General features: G+C 36.1%; 1 protein-coding gene across 6 annotated transcripts in view; it reads left to right on the top strand.

Annotated features, from left to right (window-relative positions):
• Nucleotides 1–18,836, top strand: part of Macrod2 (mono-ADP ribosylhydrolase 2) — a 1,966,896-nt gene that overhangs the window by 115,622 nt on the left and 1,832,438 nt on the right. Inside the window, exon 4 of one of the 6 annotated variants that reach the window (XM_052726016.1) lies at nt 235–401. The exons of the other annotated variants lie outside the window; for them this stretch is intronic. Within the exon in view, the coding sequence (XP_052581976.1) occupies nt 235–251 (17 nt within the window). The 3' untranslated portion in view covers nt 252–401. Of the gene's footprint in view, nt 1–234; nt 402–18,836 lie in introns of those variants that run through there. 6 annotated transcript variants of the gene reach the window in all.

The following is an 18,836-nucleotide window of genomic DNA, read 5'->3' on the forward strand; positions in this document are numbered from 1 at the left end:
TAAAACCACTCATCTATTTGAAAGGGATTTTCATGTAAGCAGGAAGATTCGTGTTTGTATCATTTGAATTTCATTTGAATGTGTTTGGGAATAGATTTTATAAAGAAACTTACCAGTTAATGGGGAAAGAGAAAACTTTGGTTTTGTTTTACTTTTTGATGCTTAATGTTCTATGTATTCTACTGAAATTATTTTCTATGCTTTTATTTATTTTAATTATTTATTTTATTCCAGGTTCTAAAGCACTCTGAGGGAAGATTGTGTGCGGCTGATTGTTGTTCTTGGTGTAGTTTTGCACTGAAGTGAACAATTTAAGTAAATGAGTCAGTATGAAGTTTTAGTTTTCCTCTATTCTTATGTCTATTTTTAATTTTTTTAAAGAGAAAGAGGGAAATGTGGTATTTTCTATATAAATAATCAGATTTAAAGTTTGGTGACATACTATAATTTTTCTTTATATCTTATTTATATATTATAAATAAACACATTTTATGCATATAAATCTTTTCTCTTATCCATCAATATATCTAAGCACTATTTCTCTCCGTTCGCCCATCCCTTCCTGTTTAGTCCCTTCATCTTCCTGTTTTCTTTCCTCCCACTTTTCTCTTTTACCCTCTTATATGCTCTGATTTTCCTACTCATTCCTCACCAACTATAGCTAAAGAAGTTAAAAATTGAGAACTGAGGCTAGGATTTTTAAAATTATTTATTTAAAGATTTTAGGTGAAAATATAATTATATTACTTACCTCTTCTCCCTCCAGCCTCTTTTATGTTCCTTTCCACTCCCTCTCAAATTAATCACCTTTATTTTCTTTAATGTTGTTGCAGATGTACACATATACATGAATAAATATATAAATAAAACCTGCGGAGTTCATTTAGTATGGCTTGGGTGTCTGTGATGTCAGAATTGGTCAGCTTGGTTGTGGATAACCAGTTGGGGGCTCACCCCTGGGAGAAACTAATTGTCTTTCCCTCAGCAGCCATTTGTTGCCTCTAGTTCTTTGTTTAGGGAGGTACCCTGTGAGATTTCTCCCTTCTGCATCATGTCTATTGGTACTGTCATTGTTCAGGTATTGTTTAGGCAGCCATATTATTGAAGTTATTGAATTAGTGTGACTTCCCTGTCATTTCTAGGAAACACAGTCTCATGTTGTGAAACCAGGATCTTGTGTATGCTAGGCAAGTCTTCTAGATACGGTTTTTAAAAATAAAGAGTATTAGTGCTGATGCATTACATTAAAAAGGATTATGCTTGAAAAGTGGGCTCCTAGATCTGTAGAGATAGCTCAGGGGTTAAGAGTGCTTGGGTCTCTTGAAAAGGACCCTTGGTTCCTGGCACCCATGTGAGGCAGCTTATAACCAGCTGCTTGTAACTACAGCTCCAGGGGATCTTATGCTCTGTTCTGTTCTCTTTGGGCACCAGCACACATGTACATGTATAGAGACACACAATGAAAATAAATCTTTTTTTAAAAAATAGATTTTGTCAGAGAGTTTGAATTAGGAAGTTGTGTGGTTAATGTCATGTAACTTATTTTTTTTTCCTGGCAAGGACTCTTTTGCCTATATTTAGTGGGTAAGAGCCAAACTCTCCCAGTGATCAGAGGCTGTTTACCTTGGAATTGTCTTTCTGTTCTAACGAAAGAGAACACCACAGTATCCCGTCCCTCACCTCCCCTAGCCCCCTGTACTTGGTTCTTTCTTAGCTTTCCCCTTCCAGTTTCTGTCTTCGTGCTTTCTTTTGAAGGAAAAGTCATCTTAGGTGGAGTCAGTTCAGCTCAGGTATTGCTAAGCTCATCCTTTCTATTGATAAGAACAATTCTTTACTACTAAAAAGATTGAAAAGGAGAAAAGAAAAACAATGAAGATTTCATCCTTTTATGAATTTACCAGAAAAGAGACACGAATATGGAAACTACAGTGATGATAAATTTATTCTCAAAGCAGTGATTGGAGCTGATGAGTAGCTGTGAGTGTAAACCTACCACACCATGCAAAGTGAACCACAGCAGCAGAAACCTCACTTATCTTACATAAGAGAGGCACGTTATTCCCATATTTTATTTTTAAAGTTTTATAATTCTGTATAGGAACTTTCTATATTTTATATGCAATTCCTACTGAATATTATAACTTAAAGAACACAGGCCTATTTGAAATAGAAACAATGCATATGTATTAGAAAATGAATATAGGGCCAGCAAGATGGCTCAGTGAGTAAAGCCTGTGCCAAGTTCAGTGCCAAGCCTGACAACCTGAGTTAGGTTACTGGAACCCACATGGAAGGAAAAACCAGCTCCTGCAAGATGTCCTCTGACCTCCATGTGTGCACTGTGGCACACACACAACCCCCAAATATACAAATGCATATAATACAAATTTTAAAATAGGAAATGAATAGAAACAATTTGGACAAAATTAGAAGCATCAGCAATCTCATGACCTCATAAATAATTTTGGTACATATGTTTTCAAGCCTTTTTTTTGTATTTTGTTTGATTTTTTTTTTAATGGGACTATAGGGGGTTGGAAAAAAGGCTCAGTGGTTTAGAACACTTGCTGTTGTTCTGGAGGACCCAGGCTCAGTTCCTAGCACCCACAGGCATCTCACAACTGTCTGTAACTCTAGCTCTTGGGGATATGATGCCCTCTTCTGGACTCTGCTGGCACCAGGTATGTATGTGGTTTACTTACTTACATATGTGCAAGTAAAACACTCATACACATAAAGTAAAAACAAACAAACCTTTAAAAACAACAACAGGATAATACTCTGCTTAGCGTCTTACAGCTTCTTTCCTTGCACTCGTTAATACATAGTAATCTTCCTGCATCGTAAAATGGCGTATAAAACAGATTTTTCAGTAACCACAGGTCTGCTTCCTGACCACTGGGAGGCAAGCCATTCTCCTGAACCATGACATGACTGAAACCTGTGGAATCAGGAGCCATAATAAATAAACACCCTCCTGCACCCCAACACACACACACACACACACACACACACACACACACACACACACACACACACACAGTTGTTTTCTCTGGTGTTTTGTCCCTGTAACAAAATGTCTAACACAATGAGCCAAAAGTTTTTGCAACATGGAGACATGTACATTGAGTATGGATAGGCAACATGTTAGCTTTTTAATCCTCTATTGTACGTTTAAATAAAGAATTTTGTCACATATTGTACTGTTATGATCATCAGTTTTTTATAGAGAACCCTAACTTATACAATGATATTATGTATCAAGAATTATGAGAGGGCCGGGCGGTGGTGGCGCACGCCTTTAATCCCAGCACTCGGGAGGCAGAGCCAGGCGGATCTCTGTGAGTTCGAGGCCAGCCTGGGCTACCAAGTGAGTCCCAGGAAAGGCGAAAAGCTACACAGAGAAACCCTGTCTCGAAAAACAAAAACAAAAAAACAAACAAACAAACAAAAACAACAACAACAAAAAAGAATTATGAGAGTTCTGCTATAGAGGGTTGTTGCTAGAGTTTTCCTGCCTGGCCCACAGTCAGGACAAATCTCTCTCACCTGCCAGTCCCAAGCCGCTCAAACCCGATCAAGTAAACACAGAGACTTATATTGGTTACAAACTGTATGGCTGTGGCAGGCTTCTTGCTAACTGTTCTTACAGCTTAAATTAATCCATTTCTATTAATCTATACCTTGCCACATGGCTCGTGGCTTACCGGCATCTTTACATGCTGTTTCTCATCATGGCGGCTGGCAGTGTCTCTCTCTCTCAGCCTTCCACTTCCCAGCTCTATTCTCCTCTTTGTCCCGCCTATACTTCCTGCCTGGCCACGGGCCAATCAGTGATTTATTTATTGACCAATCAGCAACACACTTGACATACAGACCATCCCACAGCACTGGTTTTATACCCAAACATAGTAAAGATTAGGAACCTGTGATATTAGACCAGGAAAGAGTTTTGGCTTTTAAGTTCTAACCGGGAAATAGAAAAAGAGTATACTACTTTCATATAGACTTAGCCATGAAACTAGGCCTTTTAGCATAGCTACTTCTGCTAAAGAGTGCTATCAATAAGTATTGTGTTCTGATTTAAATTCTTGTGTATTTTTAGTGTAATTTCATAATTATTATCAAAGGGGAAGAAAATAATTATTTTTAAAAGCTGGTTCCAATCTAAAAAATTAATCTGTCTTCAATAGTACCTTTAGAAACACTTAGTTAATTAAGCTATACATTGATTTTGTTTTCTTATATGTTAGTATTTAGTTGTTTATTCATTAGACTCCATACTCAATGTATGTGTCTCCATGTTGCAAAAATTTTTGGCTCACTGTCTTAGACATTTTGTTACAGGGACAAAACACCAGAGAAAACAACTGTGTGTGTGTGTGTGTGTGTGTGTGTGTGTGTGTGGTGTGTTGGGGTGCAGGAGAGGATTATGGCTCCTGATTCCAGAGGTTTCAGTCATGTCATGGTTCAGGAGAATGGCCTGCCTCCCAGTGGTCAGGAAGCAGAGTGAGTGAATGCCTGTGCTGTGGGAATTTCCTTTTCCCCTTTTACTGTCTGGGTCCCCAGCCTATTGGATGGTGCCCATTGCAGGGTGATGTTTTCTTCTCACCCTGATCCTCTCTGGCCAGATCCTCACAGACAATCCAAGGGCATAATTCCCTAAGATAGATTCTTTCAGTGCAGTTAAGTTGAAGTCAACCTTGACCACCACACTCAATAAAAGTATTTTTCAAAAACCTCATGTCTTTACTTTTTTCCCCCTTTCTACTAAATCAAGCAAGTGAAACAAATATCTGGCACATCAAGCAGAATTTGTCATTCTCTTAACAGGAACAGTTCTGTAGCCTTTGACAACAGACTTCTTAATGCATTGAATAAATTAAGTTGATTTACTTTGAATGAGTGATTTTCCTTCTTTTTGTTCTCTATGAGTTTCTTTGGTGTTAACTACTTTTAATCAGACTAGACTATATTTCTTGGTTTGTGAATGCATAATCTTGGTAACTCACATGTTTCTATTATTGAAAAACATACTGTGATCAGTGAAATCATTGTGTGCTTACACTGATTTTCCATTCTGCACTGATAACCATTTCAGTTAACAGAACAATTTAGTTTACTTTGATCATAAGTTACAATTGGCATGGATGGGTAGGTATAGATAAAGCATAAATACTATTATATGTGTCAGATAATTCTTAATTTTCTGATCTAGTTTAAATGAAGCATTAAAAGTATGATTAGAAAAAAAATAAACAGATAGTGTTCAGTTTTTCTTGTTATCAGGAAATACCTGAGAAGAAAGTTTAAAGACTAATAAGAGGAGAAGTGACTGATTTGGCAAGTATTTCATTACTGGTGAGTTGTGATTACTGGAAAGAAGTTGTGATTACTGGAAAGGAAAGCAGTCTTCCAGTGAGAAACAAAACTGTGTCAGGAGCATAGAGGACAGCTGGCAGAAAGCCCTCCCAGTGGGTTTCAGGTGCCTAGATGCTTTAGCACAAGTAAGGAGAACATGAGTGTTCAAACTGTGAAGAAAAGTCACCTGGAAAGTTTAGATGGGAAGTGCTTCAGTGTTGGACTCTGTGGTCCTGGTGGCAGTATGGGGTTGTGACCACCCAGTTTCTAAAGTATATTCAGAATTCTATCAGACATAATAAACATGCAGATATTAGTGTGAACATATGTTAACATTATTTTATTGACCACAAAGTAATCTATACAAATGCATCATCAAGTGGTTTCTGAGTTTATAAAACTGAAAACAATTAGATAGAAAATGATCTTGGAGTCCCTCTTCCGGAAAACACGTGGAATATATGTTCTGTGATTGTCAAAAGCTAAATGTATTAAGGTGAGGAAAAACAGGTCTGTGATTAAAAACAAAAGCTCTGTCATTAAAAAACTCCACACAATGTAATATGCTTTAGTCACTAGTAAGTCCAGTTCACATATCAAAGAGAAGCCAATATTTTAATGGTATATTTATGTAATATCAAAAAGGAAGAGGCCACCTTCTCTCTTTGCTGTCTGCTGACTCTGTCTAAATTCTGGTTTCAACACCCTTTGCCAGTTTGGAGAAATGATTTGTCAGCTGCTCTGTGAAGAACTCTAAATGCGTTAAAGATGCTTTAAATGCATAAGTATTGGGAGGAAAAAGCAGGGCTGTTTCCCAAGACTGAATTAATGCTACCTTATTTCTTAGTAGTGTTAGATCTAGTAAATATTTAAAAGGCTTTTAAAGATAGATTGCCCTTTTTTATTCCCCACAGTGCTGATGACTTGATTGTGTCTGATTTTGGACTGATGTCATCAGTATTGACTTGAAACATTTTCCATGGGTCCTGTTCTCACTATGCCTGATGGGTGTCCTGGCCAGCTTTTGTTTCAGAATGAAAATTTTATGATATGATATTTATATGATAAAAATACCAGAAACAAATTGAAATTTTGTAGGCTCTGAAAATAGAAACTGTGGCTAAAGACTTCCTAGGAAAACCCTTTGTTATGTACATTTCACAGTGTAGATATTCAACTTGCCCAGAGCCAGAAGTCTCCACAACAACTCATTTTGGTGTGCTCTTTGGAAGCACTGAGTAGAACCTATATTAGTGTTTTTCACGAGTCTCATAATTGCTTGTGGACATGATACTCTCCCCTGCTAGAGTGTGAACTCTTTAAAGATGAGAACTGAGAGCATTTCATCTTTTAATCTCTACAGCACATATTACTGAGTGAAAAAAACAGAGACTCTAAGGAGGCTTGTAGCAGTGTGTCTCACAGTTAAAATTTACTGTGTGCTAGAATAACACTCTATTGTGAATCAAAAAGCCTAGTGAGATTCATTCCTTAATTTAAAAAAAAGTATATACACATCTATCACACATCTATATGAAATATGAAAAATAAATCATCTATACAGTATATGTAGTACTTGAAATTACGATTGCAAACATTTCTGTAATACATTCAGATTAAAGAAAGGCAGTTGTCTTCTCAGAGTCTGGGGCTTTAGTGGATTTCTTCTAAGCAGGTGTCATGACTACACCTGCCATCTTAGCAGCTCAGGAGGCCGCAGCAAGACTGCCAGATCTCCAGCCCCCTCAAAAAGAGTGACAATTAAAATTTTCTCCCAGGGTTTCTCACTCTTGTATGCTGTATCTTTTTACATAGTTTTCTCTACAATTATACATTACTATAGACACCTTTATAGTAGTAACTTTCTCGTTGGGACTGCTAGCTGCAAATAATGATACAGAGACTTATTATTAATTATAAAAGCTCAGCCTTAGCTTAGACTTATTCCTAACTAGCTCTTATTACTTAAATTAACCCATATATTTTAATCTACATTCTTCCACAAGGCTTATTACCTCATCTCTGTTCTGCCCATTCTGCTTTTTCCGCATCTGGCTGGTGACTCCACCTTTCTTCTTCCAAGAGTTCTCTTTCTGCCCAGAAGTCCTCCCTGGCTATTGACCATTCATCTTTTTATTACACTAATCACAGAATCCATCTTCACATAGTGTACAAATATCCCACAATACACCTTCTTATTGGTGTGGTAGTTTACATGCAGACTGTGGTGTTTAGGCTACTGAAAATTTGAAATCTGACTTTTTCCTTTTTGGGGAGTCTTTATCTAGGGCATCTTCAGAGAGGCTGATGGAAACAGGAAGGTCAGTTTTCATCTAACTTAATGTAAGCCTCCATTCTGGCCTCATTTAAACAAGTCAAGATAGATGTGTCCCTAGCTTTATGAATCTTTAGACAGGAAGTGCTGTGATCTGTTTAGTAATCTCTATCACCACATTTTATTAACACCCCTTTCTGACTTACTAATTTTGAAATCTTTTAAAATCCATGATGCCCTTTTCAAGTATTAAGGAAAATAACATATATTGTTAATATGAGGCCTTTAAAAATTTCCTGTTATTTGAACATATCAGCATTCTAATTTTAAATTTCACTCTTTACAACTTCTATGTCAATGTCTGAGTTTTAGTAACCTTTTAAAAATACTTTGTTTTAATAAATGGTTACATCTTTTTCTCACAAATTGTCAAAATTTCTCCCAATTTTCATGAAAATCATTGGTGGTTTTAGCTATAATCTTTGTTATATTGTCATTGCATTTCCCCCAACAAATAGGCAAAAATATTTTAAGAAATGTGTTATCCCTTTGACTTTCTTATGATACTGTCTCAAGGTTATTTTTATTTATAGGATTAATTAACTAGAGCACATTGATATTTTTATTTATATTATTGCTGGATTTCCAATTCCCTTTATTTTTATTTTCTCTATATTATTAGCTTAGTAACCTGAATACACTACAGTGGCATTGTTCACATAGATAACCTGTAAATACAATTATTAGTTTCATATCAATTTTCATCATTAGCAGTAAGCTTAATTAATTTATAGCATTAAAAAAGTTCAGGTAGTTAACACTTGCATTTCTTGTCTATTTTTATTTTTACTATTTTTTATATTTCAGGTTGCTTTCTGTGTGAGACATCATGTAATTGCCATTCAAGTTAAAATGAATCTTTCTATAGTATCTATTTTCCTGAAACTACTTTTTCTTTTGAAAATTGGATAGTATATGATTGTTGAAATTGCTGATTGACAACTACTAAGAGGCAGGATCTAAAACACAGTTTCTGACTTGGTTAAATGAAACTGCTGTGCAAAAGTTGGTGTAATTCTCTATAAGGGTCATCATGAGCAGATGGTTTTCCATCTTGAGAGATTTTAAATATTGGATTCTACAGTTTGATATTTTACACATTACCACAATTCTCCTACCAAAGTTTTTGAAGCATGGATTCCAAATGATACTGAATTCTCTTTAACTTTATTAGAATGTTAGTTTATTTTTTATGCTCTAGTTCTTAAAAGAAATTGATATTTAAGACATGGTTAGGGTGACTGATTCTCAGACTTAGCCTAATTAAGCTACAAAGGATGGATAGAAGAAATGAGGAAGTAGCAATGAAACTACTTATTCATGCTAAGAGTTTCTTCATGAATTCTTAGAGAAAGGTGTACCAGACTTACATTTCTTTACCAATGCTACCTTCCATTTGACTGATATGCAAATTAGGCATCTTTAAATAACTGATATTTTCTATTCTCTTTACAGTATCCCAATATGTCTTAGATAATGACAGCAGTGCCTTGAGTAGCAGGGGTGTGGCTTTTTCATATCTGTCTTAATGACTGATACATTGTAGCTAGTCAGTAATTCAATGGATACGTGAGTGGATGCTTTTTGGATGAATAAAACCCCCGTAGTTATGTACGGGAAGTGGGAATTTCAGATTATTAGTCCAGTTATCCTTCCTGCCTGGCCCTACAGGTGTCCTTTCTCTGCTAGGATATTAAGCTCTAGGTTTTTATTTCTGATGCTATTGACATCATGACTTTTTTTAAGAAAGCAATTTACTGAGGTCTTGTGGATAATAGCCTTCCAAGAGATTAGCACAGTATGTTTTTTGATTCAAGCCATAGATCCTCTTTTTCCCCATTTTTGTTTGTTACTGAATGATGCATTAATAGTAAATAGTTTATTGTAAATAAATGGTAAAATATAATTCTCACTGATTGTCCGTGGAGGCCTAGTATTTGTATAAAGGAAAATAAAAGATTTTTTAAAAGCCTAGTGGCGAGGGGTGTGGATTAAGGGGAAGATCTCTATGACCATGTGCAAGAGAGCACCACATTTTCCTTGGCTTCTATGATGGCCTCTCCTGTCTGTTCCTTCTGAAATGCACAGGCAGTGTGTGCACCATGTGCCCCTGTGCTTTCCTGCTATCTTTCTCTGTCTGGGCTCTAATTGGCATCTCGAATTGTCAGTTGGTCCCACTGTTGTCTCTCTGTAGACACTTTTCTCCTAGAAGAATAGCATCTTTTCAGAACTTCAAAACACTTCTTTTTGAGCCTGCTTTCAGATTATTACCTCTGTTTTTAAATCACAGATGTGCTCAAATTCAACATTACCAAAGTATCTAATGTGCCTTTGTACTTGGAGATCTTCTAGATAGGCGAAACTCAACATTTCTGAAAAAATTTAATATTTACATCTGTTTTCCCTAGCTTCAGAAGTTAGATTCACGGTTAAGTTTTCCTTTCTGGTTTTTGTATGTTTTGTTTGTATGTATGTGACTGGATCTGTATCATTGCAATCCCAATTCAGTTACTGTTCCATCAGTCTATACTAAATTTTCTTATAACAATTGAACTGTCCTGATCTATCTTCCTGGTCTACCATGAGCTGCATACAACTGCTTACTCATCATATTGATTTATTCTAGGCTATTTTAGTGCTTTATATTAGCCATAGTTAATATCTAGACTCATTAGCCTGGAATTCAAGCTGGTCTTTCATATTGTCCTACCCTGTATCTGTGGTTTGGCTCAAGTACTTCAGCCTTTGAAAGCAGCTATTCATGCAGGTCTTGCAGTCTTTCACAGCTTGATCTTTTTCTTTTTTCTTATACCCCTTCAAGATCTTGTTTTTCAAACATAAAGTTAGCCTATTCTAGCCTACAGTTTTTGTTTTTTAATCTTCTCAGAATCCCTGTAGCACTTCTTTAGCTACATGTGATGGTGCATGCCTGTTATCATAGCCCTTGGAAGGCAGAAACAGGAGGATTGCAAATTAGAGGCCTTAGAAAGATTTTATCCTTAAAAAAGGAAGTATATAAGGCAAGAAAATAGTGAGCATATTTTCTTATTAACAGATTATATTTTGTAGAACAGTTGTAAGTTTGTAGAAAAATTGAGTGCTTTCTCTGACACACAAATCCAGAAACAGTTTTCCACATGCAGTTTGTTGTAATTGATGAAGCAATAATTATATGTTATTATTAACTGAGGCCCATTGTTTACTTAGGGCTTGTTCTTTGTGCTTTGCAACTCTGTGAGCTTTGGCAAACAAATAATGTTATAATCTTAACCTACTTAGCATCATGGAATCATACCCTCTTATCACTCTAAAAGTCCCCAGTGCCACAGCTACTTTGCTCTTGAATTTCTGTGAATTCAACTCTTGTGTAGCTGGTGTAAGTGGAACTGTGTTGTTTGGGATTTCTGAATGTCTCTCACTTATTTTACTTAGCATAATGTCCTCAAGGTTCATTAATATTATATCATATGACAGAATCTCTCCCATTTGTAAATCTGAGTAGCATTTCATTATTGCATATATCACATGTATCTGCTAATCCATTGGTGAACATGTCTATTACTTCTACCTCTTGGCTTATTAATAGTGTTGTTATGAGAATGGGTATGAAAAACATCTTTGAGATCCTCTTTGGTTGTGTTGTTTCATGTTTGTTTATTTGTTTTTGTTTTGTTTTGGTAGGGTCTCAGTCTGTTGCTTAAGCTGGACTGGAACTTGCTGGCTAGCTTAGACTGGCTTCTAACTTGTGCCCACCCTTCTGCCTCCCAACTCCTGGTGTTCCAAATGTGTGACACATGAAAGATGAGATTCCACTTCTACTTCTTTTGAGTTTATACTTGGAAGTGACATTTATGGGTGATATGCTAATCTACATTTAGCTCTTTGAGGACCCACCATTTCCTGTGCTCCCTGCAGGAAGTGACATTGCTTCCCTTCTCTGCTGTAGTGAGCTCTTTGTTTTCTATAATTTTCTTACAGGTCTTGGATATCATTTTAGCCTTTGGAATTCATTTTAACTTTTGTTTTTCAGTTTGGGGTGTGTCATAACATACCTTACACTTCGTTGATTCTTTTAGTGAGTATGCCCTAGTTATTGATGAGCATGTAAAGAAATTCTTTCTTTCTGTTGCAGAGGAAATTTTAAAATCTTTAACACTCCCTTTTGATTCTTTTCTGGAGTTTGTATCTCAGCTTATATTGCTTATGCTTCTTTGTGTATTGTCTGGACTGGATTTTCCTTAAGTATTTTTAACATTTATTTTACATTTCTACTCTAATAGTTCAAAAATATCAGCCACATCTAAGTCAGGTTCTGATGCTTCATTTGTCTCTTTGGACTGGGTTTTTAGTTTTAACATGTTTTGTAATTTTGGGGTTGAAACCCATAATATCAAGTAAAAGAAACTGAATTAGATAGGCCTTACCTGAGAAATTTAATCTTTACCTAGTTTGGAGTTAGTCTGTGTTTGCTAGTTGCTGTAGCTGTAAGAGTCTGAAGCTAGAATCTCTTCAACTGGCCTTGTTTTTGTTTTCTTATCCTCTTTGGGCTTCTCTAGAGACTCCTTCCAAAATAGAGTCTGTGATTGAGAAGTGTAGCTGTGATCCACTGATGGTAGACTGGAGCCTGATTGACAGGTTAGGAAGGTATGAGGGGAGGACATGTTCTGATGGCCTATAATTGGTCTTTTTGTATGCAAACCAGTTCCCCCCATCTGTATCCATTACATGTGCTCTGTTTCTTCCTCCCTGGGTGAGACAGGAAGGCTCGATGAAACCAGAAAGCAAGGAAACTGACTTGTATGACTTCCTGCTTCTAGGTCAGCTAGCCTCCTCTGAAAATCCAAGTGAAAGTATATTATTGAGTTTTGTTTGCATAATTAATGTCTATGGGAAATCTGTAGTAACTTCTTCACATTATGCTTGAAAATAACCAAGTAGATACTGGGTAAGAACTTAAAATTCTTCTCTGAAATGTATATGTCAACTTAGCTATAATGTATCTTTGGGCATCTGTTAGGTAACATCCAGGATCTGGACATTTAATGGATAACATTGCCATTTTCATATTTTATAGTCAAGTGGGGTTTTATCATATTGCTCCAGTATTTGAGGATTACCTTTTTACACTAAGCACACATGTATTCCAGGTTCAGGAGGAACTGTGGAGGCATGTCTCCATAAAGAATATCAAGTTTACCTGTCATATTTGCGAGCTAAGGTTAATTGTAGATTCCTCAATGCAGCACCTAAAATAAAGAGTCCAGAGGGAATCAAACATGAGTCTGTTCTTCTCACTAGTTATTAGCTTATTGAATAAATTACAGTGAATCATAGGACTGTGAGATATTCTTTGGTGACAGACGGCATTTTTAAATGTAGAGCTTCTGCAAGTCTCCAAAAAAATTAGAATGCATGAAACACACACGCAACAGATGGCAAAGGGTTTGAACTAAATATGTGTGACTCTTCAACTACTTAGTTTTACATAATAATGTGTTTGTGCAAATAAGGTGATGACCTTTCCGTGATAACTTCTACAAATACACAAAGCTGAATGTGCTCACTGGAGTTGCTAAAATCTGGCATTGATAGAATAGAAAGCACTTTTCTAAAATTTCAGTTATAATTTTTTTCCATTGTGCTATGAAGCAACAAACTCCTGTCATCTGGAATTTCTTTTCTCTAGATTTTATTTTTCTGTTTCCTCTGCAAAAATTGCTTGAGCAACTAATGCTGTGTTTTATAGCATTCAATTTTCCTTATTAAGCCTTAAAATCTATACCTTTCAATATAAGCACAGATGCTCTGTCTTTAATATAGTCTTGTTTCTGAAGCACTTAATCCAATTCTCTTTTCCTTTTATTTGGAAATAGCACAGTCATGTTTCTGACTTAATGTTTGGTAGCTGGACATGGAGTTTTGATAGTTCATCTGTCAGTGTTGGAGACTAGAACATTTCTAAATGTAGTTGCATGAATTAGTGCCCATTCCAGTTGTGACGAGGAAAATTAGGTAATCCTTAAGCATAGCTCTAATGAGAGATGTACAATACCTCTATCAGGAAAAAAAAATGCAAACAATCCTGAGTAGAGCTAACAAGTGACTTCCACTGCACTCTATCTAATTAAACTAGGTAACATTCAAGCTTGGATTTACCAGTGGGCCATTCAAATAGGATAAAATGTCCATAATTAAGTACATACTCAAATACATATAGACATTGAGTGTATGATAAATATAGGATATCACATGACTGGGCTAGACATTTTAATAAACAGTGTTGGGACAATTGGGTGACCACTCAGAAAAAGATACCTTATATAATATATACCCCAAAATAATGACTTCAAATAATTCTAAATGTAAAACAATAATAACAACAAAACTATGGGTGTGCATACATATACACATGAGCCCTAGAAGATAATATGTGCTGTTTTTAACCTTATACAGAATTCAGAGGCAAAAATTGAAAAGATTGATAAAATTGAATATATAGAAGATTTTTATAGATGGTACATCATAAAAGATAAAGTACAAGAAAATAGACCATTTACCACAAACAGAAGGCTGATATCCTTAATATCTGAATTAACACAAGTCCAAGATACAAACTGGATATGGTGTTTTTCAGGCCAGAAAATCCCAGACAAATCGAGAGGGAGAGGAAGGGAGAGAGGGAAGGACGAAGAGGAAGAAGGGCATAAGAAAAGGGAAGAGGAAAGGAGACTGGAGGAGACAGGAGGGACAAGGCTCGGGTTTAGATCACTGGTTGAGATCTGGACTTTGCCCAGCTGGATTTATGGACAGATTCTCAGCACTACAGTGAAAAGAAAAGAAAATCAAAGGACCAAAACGTCTGTAGAAAAAGAGAAATACATGGACATTCATCAGAAAAGGGTAAAAGTGACCTCAAACATGGCAAATGACATGTATATTAAATAATTAAATGATGTTCCTCAACTTTTAAAATGCCAGTGTAGAAAATATATGATGGATTTTATGGCTGAGTTTGAAGGGAAATATTCACTCTGATTTTTGTACAAATTCAAACCAACTACCACTTAAGAGACAAAGCTGCTAAATACTCAAGGAAACACTTGTTTATCTTCTTACCTAGAAATCCCTCTTCTGAGCTTGTGTCACACTATCCTTCAAACTCTTGAAAATTCACATTTATGAAAATATGCATAAAAAGATGACTTCTATAATTGTAAAATACTAGAAACAGCCTAACTAGAGAGTGTGTGATTAAATGATGTTTTGGGTCCACCCAGTAGGACATGGAAGGTACTGATGAAGAGATACCTGTGAACTTCTTTGAAATTATTTCTAATAAATTCTGTTAGAGAAAAATATAGAAAATACAAGAATATATCTCTAGGGCAATACTCATAATGTAAGAGATAAAATAGACAATACATTTGTTTTCTGCTCTTTTGAACATAAACAAAAAGTGAGGACTAGGGATGTAGCTCAGTAGTTGTGTTTGTCTAACATGCACAAGAAAAGACTGGAGTACGATATTCTAACACCACAAAACTAACCAACCACCCAAGCCTAAACAAACAGGCCACCCAAAACCATGCAGGGGAGATGAGTCAAAATTAGAGTTAATTAGTTACCTAGAGGGAGTAATAAATGTGGTGGAAAGAACAGAGGCTATGACCAGAGTAGCAAAGACAAGTATGTGGCTTTTGTATTTCTTTAACTGTTAGAATCAACCAGGATTGTGTGCAGGGTAGATATGAAATGACTATACATGGTGACAAATGAAGCTTCCTGTATTACATATGAGTCATATGAGCAAACTGAAGGGAACAGGAACCCAAAGAACTAATCTTGAGCAACTTTGGGAAACAGTTTTGACCCTAGTGAACAAATACTGTACTATTTTTATAAAATATGGCTGTTGATAAACTAACCATACCAGTTAGTTATTCTGTAACTACCTTATATGTATTCTAGGACTGAGCAAATAAGTAGATGAATTGTGGATAATGACAACTGGGTTTCTATTGAGAAAGAAATTATGGACTAGAAAAGAAGTTAGTCTGTAATGAACGTTGTAATAAATTGGAATCAGAGGTATCAGTATGAACTTTTCCTGTATATGTACATTTATATTTATGAATATTTATACATATATAGAGAATTGTGTGTACGCATAGGTTAATACACATATTCATGCTTACATATATACATATTTCTCTTAGCTCTGTTTGCTGGATGGGCCGAGGCACAGTAGTACCTCAGTAGCAGTGAGGATATAGTGGCTGATCTTAATTTTTTACATACCATTCTCCAATTTAAAAAACAAAATAAAACAAAACACCCAGATTTTTATTTTTCTAGCACTAAGGCAGAGAAAATACAGTATGATTCTGGGATCACCCTAGGGTGTTAGAAAATAAATGCTTGGAAAAAGAATAGCAGCCAATAAAAACCACACAGGAGCCAGTGTGAAGGACCTCCTTGTGCCTATGCTAGAACAACTGGAGGAACAGAAATAATGAAGACATCGAATTATATCCCACAGAATAAAATAAATATGTATACTTGTCTGTACAAATATTGCATAGATGTGGACAAATAACTCTTTCTTTAAAAGTCCACAAATTTGAAAAGTATGTGAAAACAAAACAAAACACCAAAGCATTATTAACACCAAAACTATAGAATTGAAAGTTGTAATGCTTCATCAAGGCATGAGTAGGCTTTCACCTGACAACATGGAGGAGCAGCAAGATGTTTATAGTTTCAAATGTCTCATACAGGGTGCTCATCAGTTATAAAGGAGAGAACAGTGAAATTGCTATAAGCAAGTGATAGCAAAACTACTTACTAAGCTGGACATGTTGGTGAGGCTGAGGCAGGAACTTGAGGCCAACCGGGCAATATATCAAGAGTACATCTCAAATAGTAACATAGACTTACTGCCTACATCCTACATCTCCATGATTGAGAAGAATATAATATCACATTTATGGTAATTTCACCACAAATTCAGATCCCTGATGTAACCACAACTAAACATCAGCAAGACCCAATGGTAAGAGTTTTGACAATATAGATCACCAGTTATTATCAAGTGCCATCCATGGTCCTGACAGACACAAGAAATCAAGTGTAACTGTCACATGTTGCAGGGCAGTAAGGAGAAACAATAACTAAGCATAATAAATTCCTGCTTTGGATTCTGGAATAGGATACTAGTAATAAAAGATGAAATTTGAGTATTTTTGTAGTTTGTCTCCCAAGTGCTGGTATTAAAGGTATGGGCCACCATGCCTGGCCAAGTTCAGGCTTTTTATTTTTATTATTTTTTTATTTTATTTATTTATTTATTTATTTATTTATTTATTTATTTATTTATTTAATTTTGGTTTTTCGAGACAGGGTTTCTCTGTGTAGCTTTGCGCCTTTCCTGGAACTCCCTTTGTAGCCCAGGCTGGCCTCAAACTCACAGAGATCCGCCTACCTCTACCTCCCGAGTGCTGGGATTAAAGGCGTGCGCCACCACGGCTCAGGCTTTTTTTTTTTTTTTTTTTTTTAATTTATTTTTACTTTATGTGCATTGGTGTTTTGCTGTGGGTGTCAGGTCCCCTGGAACTGGAATTACAGACAGTTGTGAGCTGCCATGTGGGTGCTGGGGATTGAACCTGGGTCCTCTGGAAGAACACTCAGTGCTCTTAACCACTGAGCCGTCTCTCCAGCCCCACGGCTCAGGCTTTTTAACAAGTCCTCTGTACCCAAGAACTTCTCACATGACCCCTCACAGAGGGTGAGCAACATGATACAGATCATAAATCATAAATTTATTTTGAAACAATTCTTTGGTGTATACTTTCACCATTTGTTAAAGACAAAAATAAATGTATAAAATAGTAAGGTAAATGTGTTTCTTTTAACATAGAGAAGTCTTGGTTGACTATTTGACTGTAGGATATGCAGAAATGCAGTGTTTTTTGTTTTTGTTTTTGTTTTTGTTTTTCAAGACAGGGTTTCTCTGTGTAGCTTTGCGCCTTTCCTGGATCTCTCTGTAGACCAGGCTGGCCTCAAACTCACAGAGATCCGCCTGCCTCTGCCTCCCAAGTGCTGGGATTAAAGGCGTGTGCCACCACCGCCTGGTGCAGTGATTTTCAGATTTAATTGGTATCTGATTTTATACTCATCAAAACTGAGAAAGTCCCTTCATATAAGTACATAGTACAAAATGGCAGACGTATGTTTGGGATCATTTCAAAAATTGTTGGAAATTCTGTTTTGTTCCAAATCAAAATTCATTCACCATCTTTTTTTAAATGAGACTTGATGCAGCAACCCAGACAGCAGCTTTTGAAAAACATTCTAACACAGTACAATGACACTGAGGAATGAAGATAGAAAACCTAAAAGCCTGATTTTATAATTAAACCATTGTTTCTGTAAGAGTAGAAAGCTTTGTACATGCAGTAAACCCTGAGGTTCGTAACATGTATTAGTCATGAATCTGCCTGAGGTGTCTTAGATGGCATTCCAGCATATGCTTTGCAAAGTATGAGTGTGTGTGCTTAGAACCAAGGCTGAAGTGAAGTTGTGTGTTGCAGAACAGGGAAAATGATATCAGAAAACCTTGGCTTCATACTGCATTTGATTCTGCATTGCTTTTTGGTCACTGTACATTCAGAAGCTTTTTGCTGTTGCCAGATTTTTTTTCACAGTCTTCATACTTACATGTGACCCCATATATGGTTACAACCCTTAGTTTCAGAAACTAGGTGTTTAGGTTAGTCATATTGATATAATCATTATTTCCTGCCTCAGATAACTGTACTTTGGTTATACAAGTTAACATTGGGAGAAGTTAGATAAAGAAGATACTGCATTTTTTAAAAAACTCTAAATTATTTCCAAATTAAAAAAAATACCTACACTGATCCATTTTTTTTCCATTTTGTGTTTTTTGGAGCCCAAGTGGGCATTTCTTTTGTTGTGACTTTTGTTAGGCAATGCCTAAGACCAAAATCATCTGGACTTAGAGACAGTAGTGCATGTGTGTATGGGGAGGGTGAGTGGTGTTTCATGGTAGCTTTTCTTTTTATGTAGTCATAGAGCCTTTCTATTGGTTTAAATATTAAGGCCACCCCATGTAGTTAAA

Source organism: Peromyscus californicus, unplaced genomic scaffold (assembly GCF_007827085.1).
Source record: "Peromyscus californicus insignis strain IS unplaced genomic scaffold, ASM782708v3 Scaffold_7__1_contigs__length_154581171, whole genome shotgun sequence".
Classification (NCBI taxonomy): Eukaryota; Metazoa; Chordata; class Mammalia; order Rodentia; family Cricetidae; genus Peromyscus; species Peromyscus californicus.